We start from the raw sequence: 22,189 nt of genomic DNA, 5'->3' as shown, positions 1-22,189 counted from the left end.
GCAGAACACTACAATGATGCAACCTGAGCTTCTTGCAACGGCCACAATCGGTCAGAACAGACAACATATCAATGATGTTGCCCGCAGTGTGAACACACAGTGAGAGGCTATCATCCAGGCTGACATAAATTACAACTGGAAGCATATCATTAGCATCTGCCAGTCACCCTCTACAGCCAGTCTGTCTGCAGCACGCCACCACAACAAAAAATACAATCCAGACATGTCAGCTGACACAGCAACAATTCAGTGACACACTGGCCATATCACAACCCTTAATGTGCCTCTCTCTCTCTCTTTCATTTTTTCCTTCTCTCTCTCTCTCTCTCTCTCTCTCTGTCTCTCGCTCTCTCTCTCTCTAGTCAAATGTCAGCCAGTGAATGCCAGCTCTATTAATATTTTAGGACCAATTAAATAAAAGCACACATCATGCATGTTTAATGTGTCACTGCTGAGACAGCCAACCTTGCCCTTCCATCCTCTACAGGTAGGCCGGGCTAGTGATAGACGGGCCTTGCATACAAATGCTGTGTTCACTTTTTAAACAAAGTATTTGCTCATTCTCCTGCCCTGGCTGTGGGCCGTCCACAGACTGACCCACAACCTATTTTGGGTTTCAGCTTAGCAGGCTAGACAGTGTGGCCCTGTAGGCACAGTAACCCAGTAACAATGCAGTTAGATATATTTCACCATAATACATACTTGAGGCATCAGCCCCGCTTATGTAAGATCTGATAACTAGGTAAAAAATGTATTACCTTGAATTTTGTTAAAGCACTAATATATTTGGTAAACTAGCACTTTTCAGGTGGCTAATCCAAACCAAAACATACTTTATACTTTTGTTGCACTGTCACATTGTATTAGCTTACCCTTTAACTTTATCATGATTGTCAATAAAATAAATATAAGCTTTGCATTGTCAACAGCCATAAAGGGATGCTGGCGAAGCCAGAAGCACTGTAAACCCGACGCCACGCAGATCTATACTGTGGTCTATTGTAGCGGTTCCTAACCATTTTGGCCTCCCCCCAGTTCTTCCATTAGATCCCTTTCAGGCTCTGGTAAGGACCATTCTGAAGAGCTGTCAAACTCCCCTGGTAGATGCTGGAGGTATAGCTCAATAGACATAAAGTGCTGCAGAGCAAACAAAGCAGCTACTCAGGCAAAAGGGGAATCCCAATGGGCCAAGACAGATATTTGGCCCCCGAGGTTGGGTTTGGGGGTGAGTTGGCTTTCGTCTCTTTACACTTTGTGATTTTAAAGCAGATAAAATCAATATTTTTATCATGACAATGGATCAAGTTACTCTTTTCAAAGTGAAAACGGTCGCTTGTTATGCTGAGTTATCATCTGACTGTGCTGTTTCCCTCAACTCTGCAGAGCTTTAGAGCAAGTTTCAGCTCACTGTTTAGCCATCTTTACTGTTTTGGTTCACTCTCACAGCTCTCATAGCATAGTTTTCCCATCACAGCAGGCAGCTGTTTTCAGATAAAGAGCTCTAAATACCCACTATACACCACCTGCACTGCTCAGCACCAAACAGCAGACAGATAACATTAGTGACAGTGGAGCTTTTAGCAGCTACAGAGCCAGATATTTCTGTTGGGAGGTGGGGGAAACCAAAAACAGAGCTATAAGGAGAGTGGGTATCAGAATTATATCCACCAGGTGGCCAAATACACAACTCTAAATGGATGGTAATTCATTTAGAGAGGTGCCCCCCCCCCCTTGGCAGTAGAGGCTCGCATTCACACCTACAGGCTATACAGTCACCTACCTACCTGGAGGAAACCCACACAGGCACGAGGAGAACATGCAAACTCCAGTTTTCGAACCTATACGCCACCGTGCCGCCCACTTTTTGACTACAGTGTTTATATAACCTATTTCTATGGTTGAGTATCATAATACCTGCTGGGGTTACTGTAGCTGCATATTTCATTGTGCTTTTCTGTCTGTCCAGCCTGGTGGTCAGAAACATCATTACACACCTGTTACACATCACAGTAAGTCCAATGTAAAGGTCATACAGACTTCATTTCTATTACTGTATCAGCAGGAGGGGAAAGAGACTCATTGGGGAGAAGTGATTTTGTTGACTGACAGGGTGATTAACAGCCAGCAACAAATCTGCCCTGTGTCTCTATGCCTGTCTGCCTGCAGTTCTCTCTTTATCCCATCTCTTGCCACTCCCTGGTCCTCTCTGTCTTTCCTTCCTTCCTAATTATCTACATTAGCTTAATGACTAAGAGTCACTGACGTCTCCGAGTGGAATATATATATCTTACTGTCTGTGTGTAATAGAGAAGCAGCAAGTGACTTTTTACTGTTTCTCCCCCTTCAGTCTCTGTTGTGGATATAAATTGTGTCTGTGAAGTTATTCAAGCAAAGTTCTAGTCCTGCAGTGTGGGATGCATTTACCCACCAGTCTACTTCACACTGGTGTGTTCATACATAATAAGCCGCACTATTACCTTTATAATCATCTGTCTGTGACAATGCTATTTAGTCAGTGATGAATTCAGTTCAGTCAGGTCTTGATTTGTGAGGCCGCCGCACACTATTAGTTTTGGCCTCTGCTGCCTCCTGCAGTTTACAAACTGTAACTACATGTAAAGTGAATGGATGAAAATAGAGACTTTCTCAACTCTCTTCACTCCTTGGTTCACTTGCATTCTACTGAACACTCAGAAAAAAGACTGTAAAAACTCAGCAGCAATATTACCAGACATTACGCACATTCTCTCTGATGCTTTCAGTCCTGCACATTTCTAGTGATGCTGCGATTACACACAGGTCTATTCATTGTGTAATACAGTACAAGAAGGCACGAATGGTCCCATCACAGTACAGTGTCAACAATCACAGCATAAGCATGCTCTGTGAAAACCAAAACCAATTACAGTCACATTTTGGTTTTGGGTTCAGGAGTTGGTGCAGTACAGAGGTTGTGGTGAAACAGATTTATGTTTAGTTATTTAGATAATAGCAAAGTGTGAGCATGCTGAAGAACTTGTCTCTGAAAGATGCTACATGTAGCACTTTTAAAGGTCAGCATAATGAGCACATTATTGTATAATTAGTAAATAAACAAGGTGTATTTACCATAAACAAAGGGAACGTTTCTCTATATCGAATCATGAAGCTTCTTTAGGAAGATATTAAAACTTGTCTTCTTTTTCTAAACAGGTTGGAAGCTGCTTTTCCTTCAGTGTTCATTCCTTCCACCATCTGCCACTGAGACCTCTGGCTCTTTAGCTCCATTTGCACTGAGGAAAAGTGTCCTAGTAAGGTTGTCTGTCTTATTTATAATTTATTAATGTTAAACTGCTACATGGAGCATCTGAAAATGTTTCTCTGAGGAGTTTAGATGTGATGTCTGTAAATTCAACCGATGCAACAACAACAACAGTTCCCACAGATTCAAGAATCTTGGGGAATCTGCAAGAAATGTCTCACAAAACACAAGAAATTAATGATTAAAGTGTAAAAGTAAAAAAAAAAAAAAAAAAAAAAAGGAAAAGCGTGCTCATACATCCTGAACTTCAGAGACGATAAACGACTGACAACAACATATGAACGCATGCGACGGGCTCAGAGGCAGATTTACCTGGTAGTAGGCGTGGCTTTGTGAATAGAGGGAGGAGAAAGGCGGGGCGGGAACTTCATTCAGCCTCTCTCCCTCAGGGTGAGGCCACGCCTCGTCATCAAAGGAAACCTCAGGAGATTCTACCTATGATGTACAGAAACAGCTCAGCATGGTGCAATACACACTGATGCATTCAATTTCTATGTTTTGTTTTTTTTTTAATTTCATCTGAGTCTGATCATTGCACAGGCGGCAGTGCAACTGTGATACTTTTTTCTTGAAGCTACAAGTTTGCACAAAGCAGAAGAAGACAATATAACTGGGTAGGGCAAAACATGCAGTATACTGCACATGTATACAACTGTTTTATGCAAAACTTCAACTCTAATATTTCAGCTTCTTCACTGAGATCTGTGGTGAAAGGTTGACAATCAATAGCCATTAATTTATTAACTCAAAAATACAGATAATAATGTATCATGAGCTGTAGATGAGTAGAAAGACAAGTCTCTGTACACTTTTTTTTTTTTTTAATATGTTACATCAGAACACAAGATGTGATATATTGTGAGCATGGATTATTTATATGATGAAGATGTAACACAAATATGCACTTAAGTTAACTTGCAGAGAGAAAGGGAGAGACAGTATAAAAAAAGAAAAAGAAAGAGAGGCGGTAGAGAAAGAGAGAGAGAGAGAGAGAGAAGGGAACATGTACGTGGGGAGAACAAGATGGCAGGTCCATCTGTCATACAGAAGCAAGCCAGACGCAGCACCTGTGGTCACACACACACACACACACACACACACACACACACACACACACACACACACACACACACACACCATTTGGGAAGGAGGAGTTCTCAAAATAAACCCGAATACCTAAATACACCAGCAGCAACACACACATTCATCACATAGACACGAGTTCTTTAACACAGATTTAATATTCAGTTGTCAGACACAGGTGATGAGCAACTGAAAGGGACCTGATGGCAAGGAGCGAAGATGATGATGATGATGATGATGATGATGTGGTGCAGTACTGGCCAGGGTATCAAGACCTGTACACCATGAGCATGAATCAAGTGGATATGAACCTCAGTGGTCACAGGTGAATGGGTTAAGTGCAGATGGGATCCAGTAAAGACTAAAACGTTGTAGCTGCTCTTCCACAGAAAATATACATCCACTGCACATCACTGCAGTACAGTAAACACATCACTGATGGAAAGCTTTACTGATGGACTGATAAAAAGACTAATCTTTTCATCTTTCAGTTAGATGACTGCCTCTCATGTAAGTACACCCATGTGCACCTCAGCGATTTCATCAGTGAAATATTTAAGGGTTGGGAAAAGTTGGTAGGTGACATCCAGCCACTAGGTGGAGCTACACAACAAGAATTCCTCCACCACACTGATAACATGAACTGCTTCAAGTTGTGTCCACAGCTTTCCTAGGGGACAAACTTTGAACTTGAGATGACCTACAACTGAGTCAGTGTATAATGGCTGTATATATGTGACAGTGTATGATGATCTGGAGGCTGTTGTAACTAAGATCAACACAAACACACACACACACACACGACTACTACTGACAACATACGAGTTGATTTATGAGAATAAAACACTTACTGATAATCTTTCATGACAGAATTTAGAAGGGATGACATAATAGTGGGGAATGATAGAACGAAATGACAGAGGAGACAAACAGACATAAATAGAAAATGAGAGGAAATCAAAAAAGCAGAGGAATTCTGGGACATTTTAAATCTCATTTTCTAATGCCTGTCAGCTGTTTAAAACTCATTGTAAAGCCTTTTATGGCTTATGGCTTGAAGGAACTGACACTTAGCTTGAGCGAACGACAGAGAAACCAGCGGAAAACCAATGGCATTTTCATACCTTGTAATTCAGTGTGGTAGGAAGTCATTTGTAATTCTTGATTTGCATATTCTCATGTAATTTTAATGGGCTATGGGTCTGCTTTTGTTAGATCCCACAGAAAAAGACTATAATTATAATTTACACACCAATAAAACTCATAATTCAAGAGGAAGAAAAAGTCAACAAAAGGTAACTTACACATTATGGAGCATAATGAGGTGTGTGTCTGAGTTTTGTGTGTGTGTGGCGGGAGCTGTGCGAGTACAGTGATGTAAGCTTTAATCTGCAGACAGATACAGCCCAATCAACCAAAATAAAAAGATTACCAGGTTACGCTGTGCGATTATGAGCGTGTGTGAGGGAGATAGAGAGGCAAAAGAAAGGGAGACAAAGAGGAAGCTAGCCGGTCGGACGCAGACTGAGTGCAGAACAGAGATAGTAATGGGCCTCATTACTAAAAAATGGGACAAGCATTCGACTGAATCCCTGCATGCACAGTTCTGCAAAAGTATTCTCCTGGTACAAAGAAAGGCTCTGTGCGTGGAAGCAAATTTAGGCCAGTATCCTTGACTTCTAAGTACTTTTAAAAAAGTCCCATCTAATTCTGGAGCCATACTGAAACAGATCCCTGTCTGCCACCTTGACCAAAGCTGAGTAAAGTCATCAGCTTCAAAAATAAAAGCTGAAACTTCATATTAGACAGTCACAACATAAATTTAAAGCATACCACTGCTGTTGGCTAAAAATTTTTCTTTTTAACATGTCTTGTTTTAAACAGCCTGTATCAAAGATTGACTGCTGAAATCCCTAGAGAACTGTGAAGTCCGTCTATTTAAAGAGAAAGTCTGTGATCAAATAAAAAACAAAAGACTACCCCAACACAAGACTGACAACCCTGTCTATTAGAAATGATGATTACATACCACTAATTTGCAACAAATGCCCAGATTACATTTTCTTTTTATCAACATAAGACATTTTGTTGATGAACATATCTGGCAAATCGCAAAATAATTACACACATCAGTAAAATGTTCAGTGACATGGTTTTGTTTAGGGGCTGGCAGCACTTAATTAAGGTTAGGGGAAGATTGGGGTCTTGGTTAAATATAGTCACAGTCAACAGTGACTTGAAGCATGAGAAGTGACGTGTTTCACTTCATTTATGCCTCCGTGCTGGAGACAGCCGTGGCCCTTCGCCCAGTTCTTGTGAACCCAGTATATCAGGAAAACCTGGAGGGACTTTCATTACATCTGGGGAAAAAAAGCTGACTTGGACTCGAGGGTAAAATGAGCAGAATTTGGTGGTCAAAGGTCAAAGGTCACTGTGACCTCAGAAAACACGTCTTTGGCCATAATGACGCGGTAATAATGACGAAATTTCACACATATGTCTAATAGGACAAAATGATGTAGTGATGACATTGTATATCCAATAGGTCAAAGGTCAACTTCACTGTGACCTCTGCCAATTAATATCTTATTTTAAATTCCTTCAAAGTCTTAACTATATATATTACAAGAGTCTGGACAGACATGGATGTAAACTGCAAATTGGTTGGTGGACGCATAAAACTGTGAGCAGGTAATTCTAGTTGATGTTTAACTGAAACCACAATCCTACTTTAAGCTTAACCAAAGTGCTTTTATTGCCTAAACTTCTGGTGTCAAAATCCCACTGCAGCCGACCATCCACCCTGACCGTATCCCTACGAGTTGTGGCCCTTGAAAATCCTAAATCATAAATAAAGTTTCTTGGACCCAGGGTTGGGATTGGAACAGACTGTACAGGCCTATACTAGACAACAACTAATTCCAAGTTATCAAATTCCTCCAATATTATCAAGGGGTTGTTTGCAGTATTAATATTTGAATACAGGAAAGCTGGGCTGTCATTTCAATTATGATAAGTAAACATTTTAACACAAGGTCTTCAATTATGTATGAACATACCAGAAAAATGATGGATTAGGCCTTTGAGTCAAAACAGAAAAATCAACATAGGATTTCGGAGAACAGCTAGAATACCTGGCCTCAAATAGAAAGCATCTGTCACCAGTTATTTTTGACATGAGGATTGACAGGCAGACTGGTAATCCCTTCAGGGAACACGATGCCAGAGTGAGCCCTGAGCCATGTGTGTGTTTCTAAAGCAGTGACAGACAGGTAGACTATGTTAGTTAGCAGATGTGATGGGGACAGACTGATAATGACAACATAACAACATGCACAATCCACATGTGTGTGTGTGTGTGCGTTGGCTGGCAGACTGTTGAAGAGGCAGAGCCACGGTGGCAGACGCCCAGACTTAGTTACCTGAACGGGCGTGATGTGTGTGTGAGTGACGTATCCATGAACGTGTTGGATCTGAGACAGCTGCCGCTCTGCCACCTGGACCAGCTCGGCCCCCCGCAGGTCACCGTGGCGACCGAGAGATCCGTCCCTCCCCAGAGATCGTTCCCTTTCCCTCTCCATGGTCCCGGTGCCCCCTCCCTCTCTCCTCCAGGTCCCCCCTTCCCGTCCTTCCCGTCCCTCCCTCCCCTCCCTCCCCAGGGTCCCTCCATCCCTTAGCTCTCTGGCTACTCCCATTGGGTGCTGATGGCAGGGGTGTTGGTGGAGTTTGGGGGCGCCTGGTGACGCCCCTTCTTCTTCTTGATATCGATACTTCTATAGTGAGAAGAGATGAAGAGGAGAAGGAGGCGAGAAGAGGAGAGGGAACCAAAAGAAAATGGAAGTAAGGGAAAGGAAGGAAGACCCAGGAGGAAACAAAGAAAGAAAGTCATGCAGGAAAAAGAGAAAGACAAGGTATGGGGGGGGGGGCAGGAAGGAGGAGGAAAAAAAAGACAGAAGAGGAAAGGTTATTTTAAAGACAGTATTTAGTGTATATAAGCATTAAAGCAGTAGAAAAGATTTAGTCTGTAAAAGAAGCTGGAAAAGAAGAAAGCATTAGTGCAAAACTGCAACCAGCATGAAACAGCATAGCACAGTGTGTATGTACGTGTCTGAGTGTGTGAGCACTCGTGCATGTGTAATGAGATGTTTTTATAGTACAGTTTGTGTGTGTAAGCACAAGGGATAGTCCAGGTGTACACCCAGCATGGCAGTAATTGTTTCCTGAGCTTCCTGTATTGTACATATGTGGATGCACAAACACACACACACACACACACACACGAGTACACAAACACACACGCACATGCTGGACTTGAGACATAAGTTTTTAGGCAAAACGAGATGCAAAACTCAATGAGGACAGTGAGCGGGGGACAAGCCCGCCTCAGGGAATAACTGTTTCTTTCTCTCCTCTTCGTCTCTCTATACCTTCATCATGCCTCTGCCTTGATCTAAAGCTCGCACCACCCTAAGTCTCACTCTCTCTTCTCCTTCCTCTCAATCCCTATTCCCACATACCCTCCCTCTCTCCTCTTCATCTTTTTAAAAAAATATTTGATGGTTTTTTTTCAGCTTTATTGGACAGAATACACTGGAGAGAGTCAGCGAAGCTGAGGGGGGGAGGGATGTCAGCTACTTAGCCAGTTTGAAATCTGTGACATTGTGGTTACATGGTGTGGAAGTTGGCCAGCTGTGGAGCTACTGCCCCTCCGTAGACTGACTGCACAGGGACAATTGCTCCTTCGAGGAAGCACTCTAAAATGAGGTGAAATCCAGATAACCTTTATCCCTCATTAATCTGTCGCATTAAATCTGAACCAATCAGGAAAAGGATGAGTTTTACTGGATTTTCAAAGCTTTGAGACAAATTGGATGTGGATTCTCTGATCATATCACGACCAAGATAATCAGGTAATTTCAGCTAAGACACAGAGAGCTAATACAGTGCAGAGCAGTCACACAACAAACTACACAGACTCCAGTTACTCATTTAATAAATAAGGTAAATACAGGAGCCCATTATAGAGAGATCCACGTCAACCTCACTGCACAACTCAAAACTTGTATGAAGAGCTAAATTAGTTGAGAGGCTTTTTACATCATAATCTATACAAACAAAGGTAATAATAAATTGTCAGTAATGGCATGTCTCACTCAATACATCAGAAAGAATCCAATGTTTTCAGCCATCATTCGTTTTGTCTGACATGTCTTTCATGTCACTGAAATTCTTTCTGTATGTACTCCACAGTTTTTTGTACCTTTTACATTGTAAGTCTTGCATCCAGAGTTCTTTCTGTGTTTCTTTTGGGTTCCCTTTCGTTTTTCCATGTCCACACACATTCATTTTGAACAGAAACTGGAGTGAAAACATCTCTATACCCACTCTATGGAAGTCAAAGGTTTCATCCAGTTCAGCCAAATGTTTTATACAGTTAGATACCAATATGTAATGTGGTAAAATGTTATGTATGCAATATTTTCTTGCTTATTTAGTGACTACTACAGTGGTAATATACTTTGTCCATTCCTGTCACATCCTGATCAGGTGAATCAAGGAGAAGCTCAGTTTAAAGAAATGTGTCTTAACAACATAACATTTAAACACAAGCTAATGTCAGACTGCAGGTCAGGCCAAGATGTTTAGTTTCTCAACTGGTGTGAGGTTTAGGAGTCATTATGTAGAGATCTGAGAATTCAACGAACAGCGCTGAACTAACACAACTATCAGACAAATCCAGCCTGCAGCTGAGAGAAGAGATAGATTCACCTCCCCTGCAGAGAGCCAAACCGTCTCACAGTCAGTCCTGTTAATATGACATTTGACCTTTTTACTTGCCTCCTCTCTAGGTAGCCATCAGCCAGTCAGAGCTGACTCCTCTGAGACTGTGTGTGTTTATTAATCAAAACCGTCCATCACAATCACATCCTGGAGTCTCAGAACACAACTGGCGATGAAAAGCTGCTTCCTAGGGTTAACCACTTAGTTTGTCTCTCATATGTGAGAGGTGGCTTTATAAGGGTTGTGGTTAGACATCAGTACACAGCAGTAATGGTCAAGGCTTGGGCACATCTCCAGGAAATGAATATAAGTCAATACAAGGACTTACACAAAAATTAGGAGAGCAAGTGTGCCAGTGTGATTTATCACAGTTCCCTTTGTGTCTCTGTATCAGTAACTACACAGCCCACAGTCTTAATTAAATCTTTTTCCCAAGAGAGAAATTTAGACATTTTGTGCAGTTTCAAAAACACTGTTATTGGTATTTCTTGTCAAGACTTATTTAGTAACAAAGTTATGTGTTCTTGATTCAAAAGACTTAATGTAAGTAATAAATCAATGATGTTTTAAAACACTTCTTTTAACAAACAAGCACATACTGTAGCTGCTGCTCAATGTAATATTATCCCTTCATTTGACCCTACATGCAGCTGACTGTCATCTCAGTCAGCAACAAAATGCCAAAATCTATTGCAGGCGTTGTGTTCCGGGGCAGGGAGTGGGCGGCTGCTTTTCACAGGGGAGCCCTGCTGTGCAGAAAAGTATCGTCTAATCCCTGTGAATTCAAACAGACGTGGCCGTGTGTGCTCTGCCCCTTCCTTCTCCTGCTGCTTGCTTTAACCTCATTTAGACTGGGATTGTGAGTAAATACTGCTCTGACAAAATGAACTCATCTGAACCTGTCTCGTGCCCTACTGCACATTTAATTTCCTCTCCGCCCCTCGCGCTGATCTTTTCACTCACTGTCGACTCGCTAATTAATCAGAAATGCCTCAAAATAAACTTGAACGCAGCGGTTGAGCGGCCAGGCACTAAGACCCTGAAGAGACCCTGGCTCACACTGTTGTCACAACACTGCTGCTACTGCCCTCTGCACTCACACACATCCACAGACAGACAGACACACACACACACACACACACACACAGCTATAATCCTATATTTGGTGTTTCATTTCCACATGATACAAGAGCACCTCTGAATGAATTAATGCATGAATGGACAGAGACACCAAATATGTCCGTTCTTACATCAAAGTGTGTGTATCCATGTGTGTTTCTCTGCTTGCTAGCAAGAGACGAGCATTCCTAATCAGGACTCTGCCTGCAGAAAGCCTGCTGAACACAAACACACACACACACACACACACACACATGCGCGCGCGCACACACACACACACACACACACACACACACACACACACACACACACACACACACACACACACACACACACACAGGAACACACGTGCACACTGTGGCTGTCGTGTTTTAGTGTGTCAGCCAGTCTTGCGTAGCCAGAGAAACGTGACTAGATTGGGAGCAGATTCAGCATCCTAGTACATGTCTATGTGTTAGTTTGTATCTGTGTGTGTGTGTGTGTGTGTGTGTGTGTGTGTTTGTGCGTCAGAGTAAAGCCAGGCGTTAGTCACGCTTGGTGAGATATGAAAGAGCAGGGGATCCTCTGCCGTAAGGGACTTCTCGCACACACACACACGTGCCTTCATCTTCCTCTCTCTCTCTCTATATCTTTTCATTTCTCTCTGTCTCTCGCGTCACGCTCTCTCTCAGGCTTTATTGGCATGAATTGCAAAAGCACTTATTGCCAAAGAAAGAACATCAGATAACAGCTGATGACCAGATTCATTTAGCAACAATGCCAAAGTGACAGTAACACATGCGGATGGTTCAAGTTAGCCAGTCACTAAATCGATGGACACATTTGTTTTTTCCACAACATTCACTTAAATTGTGACCGTGTAAAAATGTGATGCTGTGAGTGCACTACTGGCACATTTTCTTTCCAACCCACAGGATAATCTTACATTTTTATAACTGTAATATGTTATTGTGATATTCTTGTTTTTCTGTCACCACATCAGATTTTCACCCATTAACTATCTGGTGGTGAATATCTACTGCATGTTTTCTTTTTTTCTCTTGTTCAATCACATCATCCTCTATGAATGTGCCTATTACTATAAAAGAGGATCACAGTAACATAAAATAATTACACACAGGCCATTTTGCAATTTTCAAAAAGCTAAAATTCAAACTTTTTTTAAAACTTTATCACGGGATTAGAAACTAAGATCAATACAAAGCGGGGGATGTTCTTTAAACCTCTAAAACGATCATTGTAAGTATAAATAGAAGAGAACAGCAACAGGAAATGTATTATTTAAAAGCAGATGTGATGAAAACAAGTAGCTTGACGTGGCTGAAAGAGTAAGACATCCGGTGACTAAATTAAAGCCACTATAAATGTTTCATTCGAAGATTTTCCTGAACTGACTAAAATGTCTTCAGGAGAAATACACAGACCTGGGCAGAAATAGAGGGACATATTCATCTATTTTGAATGTGTTGAAATGTCTGACCTAGTTAAGGTGTGTTTGATTTATCTTCTCAGACACTTAAACAGCCTCAGAAATGGACACATGGCTGGCTAGGTAAAATGAAAGTAGTGTACCCTCATGTGTTTAAAATGTATTCTCCTCTTCCCTCCGTGCGCTGTATGTGTTCGTTGCTTGTCTCTCTCAGTGTGTCCTATGTTTACATGTGACTTTAATCAAACTTTACACTGTTTCTGTCAGTGTCAGCTCCCTGTATTGGGCTCAGTGTCTTTATTTTCATCAGATTTCAGTTGCCACCTGTGTCATTAACTTAAAGGTATTGTGTGATTCTTTTGGATTCAAAGCTAAAATAAAGAAAGATTCAAATATTCTCTCTCTTGTCATGTACAAGTTGAAAGTTTTACCGTTTTACATTTGATTTTGTGTAAGATGGAAATTCTAGTCTGTCAAATTTAAATCACATCACACAGCTCGTCTGCAGCACCATCCTTTACTCACCAAATAAACCATTTTGCTTCCATAAGGAGACTTGATGTGACACCTAGAGGCCTTCAGTGAAGCTGACGTGGATCTGCACCTCACTGTGTGGGTGCTCTCAAGGTTTAAGTGCTAACATTAGCTGATGACTACAGCTAAATCTCTCAGAACCGTGCTATGTTGCATTTCCTGTAGAATAGAAGGATTTTGTATTTGTGGTCATCATACACAGGGATCAGATTATTATTCTGTGCTGCAGCAAGTGTTTTGATATTTTATGTAGTAATTACATTTTGCTGCACTTAACCACACTTGTGAGTGCTAGTTTGAGTAGGCCACACTAAACACTTTGACATGCAGTCGGTCCAAATTCCACAGTCAATAATAAATAATTATATAATTCCTAATATAATTAGGGATTCTTAATTGTAAATGAATCAGAGTGGAATAGATCTTCGTTAGTTCCTGGGGCAATTTCAAACACTTAATTAGACACTGTACATTACACTATAATTTCTCCAGGGACCACGACACTTGAAGGGCATAGAGAGCTCTTCAACAGAGTTCAAACACTTTCACCACACAACTGTCAGGCTGTTTCAACAGACACAATAACAATAGATACAACAAGTGTTTTTTCACTTAAAATGCTTGAAAATTTATTTGTTATTTCAGCATTGTTACATTTTATAAACTCAACCTTGCACAAAAACATTGACGATTAACTTTAATAACTAAGATGTCATCCTACTGAAGACACTGACTGCTAACTCATTTTGATAGGGACATTTTCTGCACTATTTTGTCACCGGATTAGTTTTAAATATTATAAGAGAGAGAGATATGGATGAATCCAAAGTGAAGGTGAAGGTGGATTAACTAAGTGTGCCATTGCTGAAGGAGGGATGGTTCCTTTCAACATGATGGAGGTCTACAGAAGGATGATGGGAGCTGACCAAATAGACAGTCTCACAGAAATCTCATCCACAGACTATAAAGTAAAATCCCTGAGCAACTTGTTTTCATCCTCAGGACACGCGCAGTCGTTACCCTCTCCAGCTATACTTCTAGAGGACAAAAGTACTGCTCTCACTGTGTCACACACTCGTGTTGACTCTCTCTCTCTCTCTATAGCTCCAGTCTAGTAGTTGTCTCTCGACCTGCTCATCATGCTGAGGCGATCTAATAGGACAGAAATGAAGTCTGTACAGTTTATTATGGCCTAACTGCTGAACTGGACAGCAGCATACCCACACACACAGATACACACAGTCCAGCGGCTCTACTGTAGCTTATTATTTTACAGCAGTGCACATGAATTTGTCACAGTAAATCAAGCACCCTCCTCTCTGTCTCAAGTTTTCTACAGTCAGATAATTCTAAGATGACGGATACTATGTTTAATAATCTGTAAATATTGTCTTTTCCTCTCTCAGTGTCTCTCACACTCTTCCCCAAGTTCATGCTGGGTTTTCACTGTGCTATTTAGACAAGTTTACAGACCCATTTATGAAGCCATTTTTGGGTTAGCTGTGTGTTTAATGACTATTCAAAGATGCGGCTCAGTGTACCAACAGCTCCTCCACATCAAAGGCACAGTCCTTTAGCGCTTGGGTGGAACTTTAATATTTCATGTGTTGATTTTCCACTCAACAGTTTCAGAGTACTTTGCAGGATGATGATTGCCAATTTTAGCCTAAGCTCATTCACTTAGCATAGCCTTATGTTATGTAATTAGTGAGTCGGCACACTCATAAGGGATATGGTAGTATTAATTTAATAATGGGCTAGAGATGCCAAAGACCTGTCAAGAGGCAACAGACTTTACATTCGTAATAGAAGGAATGTGAGTTTGAGGCAGCTTCAGTTGCTCGGATATGAATTTACAGGGGAGACAGATATGAAGAGGGATCTTGTTTTTAAATCAAACAAATTTATGGATTAAAGACATTGGATACATGAGATCCATGTGTCTATTTATACCTGCTTATCAAGTTCAAGGTGGTCGTGTTTGAGCACATCCCAGAATGCCTCCCACAGTGACGTAAGGTTATCATATGCAGAGCTTCCAATTCCCCTAAATGTTCATGTGTCTAGACTGTGGGATGGAAGAGGCACTCACAAATGCAGGGATAACATGAAAACGCCACACACTTAATACCCATGGACATGGATATAAAACTTTTCAGGCGCTGAAAACTATCAAGAACCAAAAGCCTGGTCAGATTCACAGTGTTGCTTACTTATTCTCTAATTAGATAGTTCCTGATTTAAGTTATAATTGTGTAAATTTTTGACTTGAGTTTAGCTTGAGTTAATATATAATTTCATATTTTGAAAAGTTAGTTTAAATTCACCAAAGCCAGAGGCAATCAAGCAATAAAGAGCAGTCAAAAAAGCATTGGTTTCTTATTGGAACTGAAACTTGGGTATCATCGGCAATAGCACTAAAATAAGTAGAAAGCACAGCCTTAGGAAAAATGACAGGCAAAGATTCTCTATGTGACAGAAGAAAATGAGTTCATGGGAAATGTGACCTTAACTTTACGCTACCTGGTGTGTCCACTACGATCTCATTTGTTTTCAGTAATTTACTAACAGTTGCTATAATCAATACCTTTATATTAACAATAGATCAAATGTCTGTGTGTAGTGTGTAATGGGTTGCTCATATTGACAAAACCACTGACAATTATGAACTGACTCTGCAGTTTCCGTCAGCTCAACTGAGCAGTTTAATGTCTCACAGGTTACAGCCCAAAGTTTAATTGGTCTGATTTACCTTCATCCGCTCTCATCTGTGCCACTTCTGGCTTCAGCAGGCAGATGTTTTCCATGAAACCCTGTCTTTATAGCACCAAACAGCAGCAGACAGACAAGGTAGTTCAGCATTTAGCAGCAAAAGAGCCACATATTTCCCTGAGGTGTTGGTGCAAACCTCAATCCAATATTTGAATTTCATCATTAGGTGGATACAAACACAACTGCAGATGTTGATGCAATGCTGAATGCTAATTCTGTGGTTATAGCTTCTCGCTCTGCCTTTAAGTGGCCAAACAAACATAAATGCAAAAACCAAAACTCAGTGAATTCAATACTTAAATGCAGACATTCATTTCTACATCCTGATAGATACATTCTCTCTCAATGCAGAAACTGAATATGTGGCATATTTACAAAAGACTTACAGTAAATAACCTCAAGTGTTCCATTCAAATCAGTGCAGCTTCAGATACAGTAGTAGCAGCAACAGGGCTTAGACTGGAGATGCTGATGATAAACTGGCTGTAGACTTTAAAATATGAAATCAGACAGCAGAGCACAACCCTGCTATTCTCTCTTCCTGCCCCTACCTCTCTAATAAACACACACAGCTAGGATCTCTCTCTCTCTCTGCCTCTGCCTCTCTCTCTCTCTCACTCACCCTCCTGCCGGCTACTAACTCTCACCTTAGTTTACCTCAACCCTGAGTCCCTTCACAAGCTTAGTCATTACCTCTTTCCTTCTCTGTCTCAGCACATTTTGCCTTAGTCAGTCTCTCTCTCTCTCACTGTCCATTACTTTACATCTACCCCCTGCATCTCTCTCTCTCTTTCATGCACTACCACACACACACGCACGCTCACGCACACACATACACAAACACACAAAACTCTCTACCTACCTTGCATCCAAACATCAGAGATATGGTGTTGTTGGTACATGCTACTTTGCAGTGGCACAACATGTGGCTAACGTTAGCTAGCTGGTCCCGCGCTGGGGGGCATCCTAGCCTTCATACACACATTTCACACTCGCACACATCCATACGCTCACACACACATGCACACACACATGCACATGCATGTCTTCTATTAACCGCGCTCCATCCTGTCCCATAGTCCCCCACTCTGCCGGCCCCCCCTGCCCTCTCCCTCCCCCCCCCCACCGCCTGGCTACAGTCCTCAGCTGTGGCAGGCCGGCGTCCTCTCCCTCATGCTCTTCATCGCTCTCATCTTCATCATCAGCTTCATCAGTGTAATCCTCATAGCTGGTCAGGATGCAGGGAGCAGCATGGTCACTGTCTGCCTGTGCATCAGCGTGTGGATGTGTGTCAGAAGGGGTTAGCACGTGTGTTTGTGTGTGCGTGTGCTCAGTGTGTTGTTGTTGTTGTTGTTGTTGTTGTCAGCATGTGTGGGTCAGTCTGTGTGTGTGCATCAATGAATGTGTGTGTGCATGTAGGTGTGTGTATGTGTGTCAGAATGGATGTGGTCTCTGCTGTCCTCTTCTGCAGCAGCAGTCCCAGTCCTCTACCTCCTCTCTCTCTCTGTGTGTGAGAGTTTGCCTCTCTCGTTCTATTGCTCCCCTTCCCTCTCTCTTGCTTTTTCTCTATCTGTGTCTCCCTCTCTCTCTCTCTCTCTCCCGCCTTGCTCACTCTCCCTCGGTTCGCTCCACTGCCTCTCTTGGCCCGCCTCTCAACACCAAGATCAATGAGAGACAAAGAGAAAGAAAGAGAAAGAGGAGAGACCTGCACACTGAGGTGGAGGGGGGGTTAAAAATGTGGTGTCTCTCTTGTGTCCCCCTATTTCTCCCTCTCTCTTTTAACCACTCTCTCTTGTTCTACCTGCTGCAGTAATGCTCTGCCTTGTATAGTCATACAACAGCACACACACGCACACACACAGAGCGAGGAGGAGGGGGGGTAAGGGTACAGTATTATACGGGCTGGTGGAGATTGAATTGACCAAATATAACAGTGGTGGAGAGAGAGAGAGATGGATAGAGAGACACAAAGATTGAATGAGTGAGGCAGAGACAGTGTTGTTACATCACCCAGAGTCACAAGCTATGATCTCCCAAAAACACACACATACACGCACATTCTGCTGGGGTGACTTGTTCAATTGACATTTGGACACAGCCCTGTAGTTCTGCTGGCAGCAGGATGATAACATTGGCACTGAGCCATTTTAAGCCACAGGTGACCAGGATGTGTGTTCAGAGGGTGGCAGAAACAAATAAGACCATCAGCATCCCATTAATCTGACACTTGACAAACTTTTACTTCCAGATGCATATCACATATCTTACTTTACCACAAAGCAGAGTGTCCCATCCACACTGACTGTGACGACGCAAATTCGCTCTGTTTGCCAGAATGTTGGTGTCAGCAGGTAATTGTATTAAAAACAGCGCTTGCATTAAAATAACACAAAGGGCCATGTCAGCGGGGGAGTGTTGCTTCAGGCATGAGTGAGACATAATACTGAATAAGATCCAGGAAGTCCAATTTGAATAACGATCCCTGAGTATGAAGGCTTATAAAGCACCAAAACAACACATAGCAATTTATATCACTATGAGACAGGATTTTACAGCTCTGAAAAGTTATTACAGTGGGAAGCATTTAATATTAATGTAACGATTGCACAGTAAATAGTACACCTACAGCATTTGTATCAGAACGGAGTCTACCAGGAAGGATCCTTAACATCTTTGATCGGCCACTGCAGTGCCTTGTTGGGTGACGTTGTGTTGCGTTGCAGCAACAGTTGATCTACCTTCAGTTTTATGTGCTGGACGACCCTGCATGTTTTTTGCTGGAACTCTCTGTGTTGCCGCCGCCTGCTGTGCTGGTGAACTGGCCTAATTAAAATGAATTAAGGCTGTTTTTTTCCGTCAGTCTGAACATGGCTTTGGGTGTAGGTTACTGGCAGGACATTGTCTAGGTATCCAGTAGTGAAATGTGCCAAATGTCACCAAGTGCACAAAACTGTCCGCTGGACAGCATCCAATAAGACCTTTATTTAAATTTCTAGCTTATATTAATACAGTACATACCACAGGCTGCTCTTGTGGCTACATTTATATTTACATTTACTCATCTGGCAGATGCTTCAGTACAGTAGGAGACCTTGGAGCACCAAGTACTAAATCTGCTGAATAAGACAAAGTCAAGGAGATCGGGTAAACAAGTGCACAGTAAGTTCACTGTAAGTGCGAGTTAGGAATGTTCGGGTGTTAGAGGTGGTAGGAGAAGAGGTTCTCATGGAAGAGAGTCGCCCCTGCTCTGATAGCATTTGGTAGCTCATTCCACCATTGGGAAACCACAAACCAGAGCAGCCTGGACGACGATTGCCTTGAGTATCAGGATGAAGGAGTGTAAGCCTGTATGACTGTGTTCAATGTTAAATGTATGCAGACCCAGAAGTCACTCTGGAAGCAAGCATTAGTGACCTGAATTTGATTTAAGTGGCCATTGTAGCCAGTGAAGGTCAGTGAGCAGCAGAGTGACACGTGCCCTTTTGGGCTGACTGAAGACCAGACAGGCTGTCGCATTCTGGACCATCTGTAAGGATTTCACTTTGTATGAAGCAAGACCTGCTGGCAGGGCTTTGTAGTAGTCAAGGGCGAGAGATAACCATGGCCTGGACCAAGAGTTGGGCAACATACTGAGTCAGGTAAGACTTGATTTTTCCTACGTTGTATAGTGTAAATAGAAACAAACAGGAGACAGATGCAATATGGTCAGAGAAGCACAAAGGGTAAGCAATCATGTCATCCAGGTCTTGGTTTGAGTGAGAGATGAAGATATTGTGATGACCAGATTGAGCGGACGTGAGTTCAGTCTTAGGGAGATTTAGCTGATATGTAGCATGTAGCCATGCTGATATGTCTAAAAGAAAAACCCTGATCCACACTGAGACCATGGTGTCATCTGGTAGGAATGACAGGTATATTTGGGTATCATCTGCGTAGCAATAATAAGAGAGCCCATGTGAGCAGATAATCAGAACCAAGGAGGTGGTGTATATTGATATATTGAGAGAAGGGGCCCCAGCACCGAGCCTTGGGGCACTCCTGTGGGGATAAAATAGGAATTGGACATCCCACATTGAAAGACTGCTCAGTGAGGCAGGATTCAAACCAAAAGTGTGCTTTGCCTGAGACGCCTATATCAGAGAGCTGACAGCAGGATGCAGTGGTTCACCGTGTCTAAGGCTGCTGATAGGTCCAGCAAGACAAGGACTGAAGACTGAGCTGCAGCACTAGCTGCCCTTAGATCCCTCTTTCACAGACAACAGAGGCATTTCAGTGGACCGGCTCTTAAAAACCAACTCATTTGGATCAAGGAGGCCATTACTAGTATTTACTGCAAATATTCAGAAAAATGCAATTTACACACAGCTAAGATAGCTTCATTAAATTATTATTCAGAGAGATTATTAAGTTTTCATATTTACCATCTTACTATGCATAAACAGTAAATTATCCCAAGTCAGTAAATTTTGCACCAGAGAGGAGAGAGGAGAGGAGAGAGGAGAGGAGAGGAGAGGAGAGGAGAGGAGAGGAGAGGAGAGGAGAGAAGAAGAGGGGGGAGGATTTATGAGGGATAAAGGGCAGAGCAAGTCAAACAAGTCAAAGCGCACTCTTCAACTGAGGCTCTTGATGCTGACGGCTGGGCCATCTGGACCATGACACACACAGTAGTCTCTCTGTGGTTGTCTCTGTCTTCTCACCTCGACTGGAAAACAAACAACGCAGCATGAGAGGGAAGAACACAGAGAAGGGGAAACAACGTGCGAGAAAACAGAGGGCAAAGCGCAGGAAACAAGCGAACACAGGGTGATTTTGAGGTCACCAACAGGGAAGAGGAAGAAATATTAAAAGATGGAAAAGTGGTGTAGACAGGGATTGACAAGCTGATTCTAGAGGTCTCCAAAGTAATTTCATAAGTTTACCAATTAAGTAATAAATCCACAACCCAAGACTATGCCTCAAGTTACATTTAAAGCTGTTAATCTGTAATGAGAATTTATTTTTTGAGGGTTTTTCAGAAGGTTCAACTGTATACAGATAAAAGATGCACAGATATAAGACTGGAGGAGCCAATTAAGTTCTGAAGTTGATGCAGGTAGACAAGTCACATAAATAATGGATTGACATGAAAGGTTATTCTGAGCACAGCAGGGAGGTAATCTTCAAAAAGCCTTTCTTTTGCAGAATCCACATAACTGAACACATGTAAAACTCTCTATGTGTGATTAGTTGATTAATAATTGATGCATCAACAATGTCGCAACACTTCAGATCTATCTGCACAACAAATCTCTAGAAATTGTTCTTTTTATAGGCATATGATAAAAGGGTTTCATGGCAAGAACAATGTGTTTTGCATCCATCCCCAATCCAGCTTGATTTTTTGCAACATTTCTTGGTGTGCTGACATATTTCACTTTGTTTTTGGATTTTATTTTGCCATTTATATGATTGGTTATAAATCAGAAACTCCTCTGAGTTCCCTTTCACTTGTTTGTTGGTGACATTCCTTGTGCTCCATGCTTGCTTTGAAGTTTTTGCACAGCACATCCTAAATATCACTCTTCAAACTCAAAATTGAGGCCAACCACCCAGTTCTTTTTCTGTTCCTTTCAAACAAACATTTACTGTGTGCCAGAGAGTTTTTTCCCAGGAGCGTTTTATAAGAATACAGGAAACCACTCTCATAAAATGGATACAGGGTAACCTGGTGCCTGACGATAGAAAAAGGGGCATATTATTCTGAAAATGTCTTGGGTTTGGTTTTTAACCTTTCTGACATGTTTTGATCACGGGTTTTATACAGAAACCTCAGATTGGAATTTCTCCAGAAAAAAAACAAAAAAAACAGGAAGTTATTTTTATGTTGTCAAAGAGTCAGCTTTGGATCAAGTGCCAGTCTTCCCTTAGTCTTGGCTTGTGTGATAAGTTAGCCGTCCTGAGACCGAGTGTCCTTCTGTGTTTGGCAAAGAACAGATGGAGACCCTGCTGATGTGCGTGCATGCACATGCACACACAAACACGCACACATACATTCATACATCTGGGATAGCCACAGGCGCTCTGGCTCATATGCCTCATAAAACATAATGTGAGAGTAAACATAGCATCAAATGTTACATTATCAACATCACCCACTGAATTACTAAAAGATCGGATAGAAAAAGAAACGA

The 22,189-nt window shown here is 41.9% G+C and overlaps 1 protein-coding gene across 5 annotated transcripts in view; it reads right to left on the bottom strand.

Annotated features, from left to right (window-relative positions):
* LOC139626199 (discs large homolog 1-like protein) overlaps positions 1-22,189 on the bottom strand; it is a 105,659-nt gene that overhangs the window by 68,917 nt on the left and 14,553 nt on the right. For 2 of the 5 annotated variants that reach the window (XM_071486471.1, XM_071486472.1), the window contains exons 5-6: positions 7,807-8,157; positions 3,614-3,736 (exon numbers count right to left, since the gene is read on the bottom strand). The exons of 1 other annotated variant lie outside the window; for it this stretch is intronic. In XM_071486471.1, the coding sequence (XP_071342572.1) occupies positions 3,614-3,736; positions 7,807-8,157 (474 nt within the window). Of the gene's footprint in view, positions 1-3,613; positions 3,737-7,806; positions 8,158-16,881; positions 17,100-22,189 lie in introns of those variants that run through there. 2 more of the 5 variants (XM_071486475.1, XM_071486473.1) reach the window with 2 other exon arrangements.

The sequence above is a fragment of the Trachinotus anak genome, unplaced genomic scaffold, assembly GCF_046630095.1.
Source record: "Trachinotus anak isolate AG129_WGS33_773 ecotype Australia unplaced genomic scaffold, CSIRO_AGI_Tana_v1 ptg000010l, whole genome shotgun sequence".
Lineage (NCBI taxonomy): Eukaryota > Metazoa > Chordata > Actinopteri > Carangiformes > Carangidae > Trachinotus > Trachinotus anak.
The sequence above is the reverse complement of the archived record's forward strand: the minus strand, read 5'-3'. Positions and strand labels throughout refer to the sequence as shown.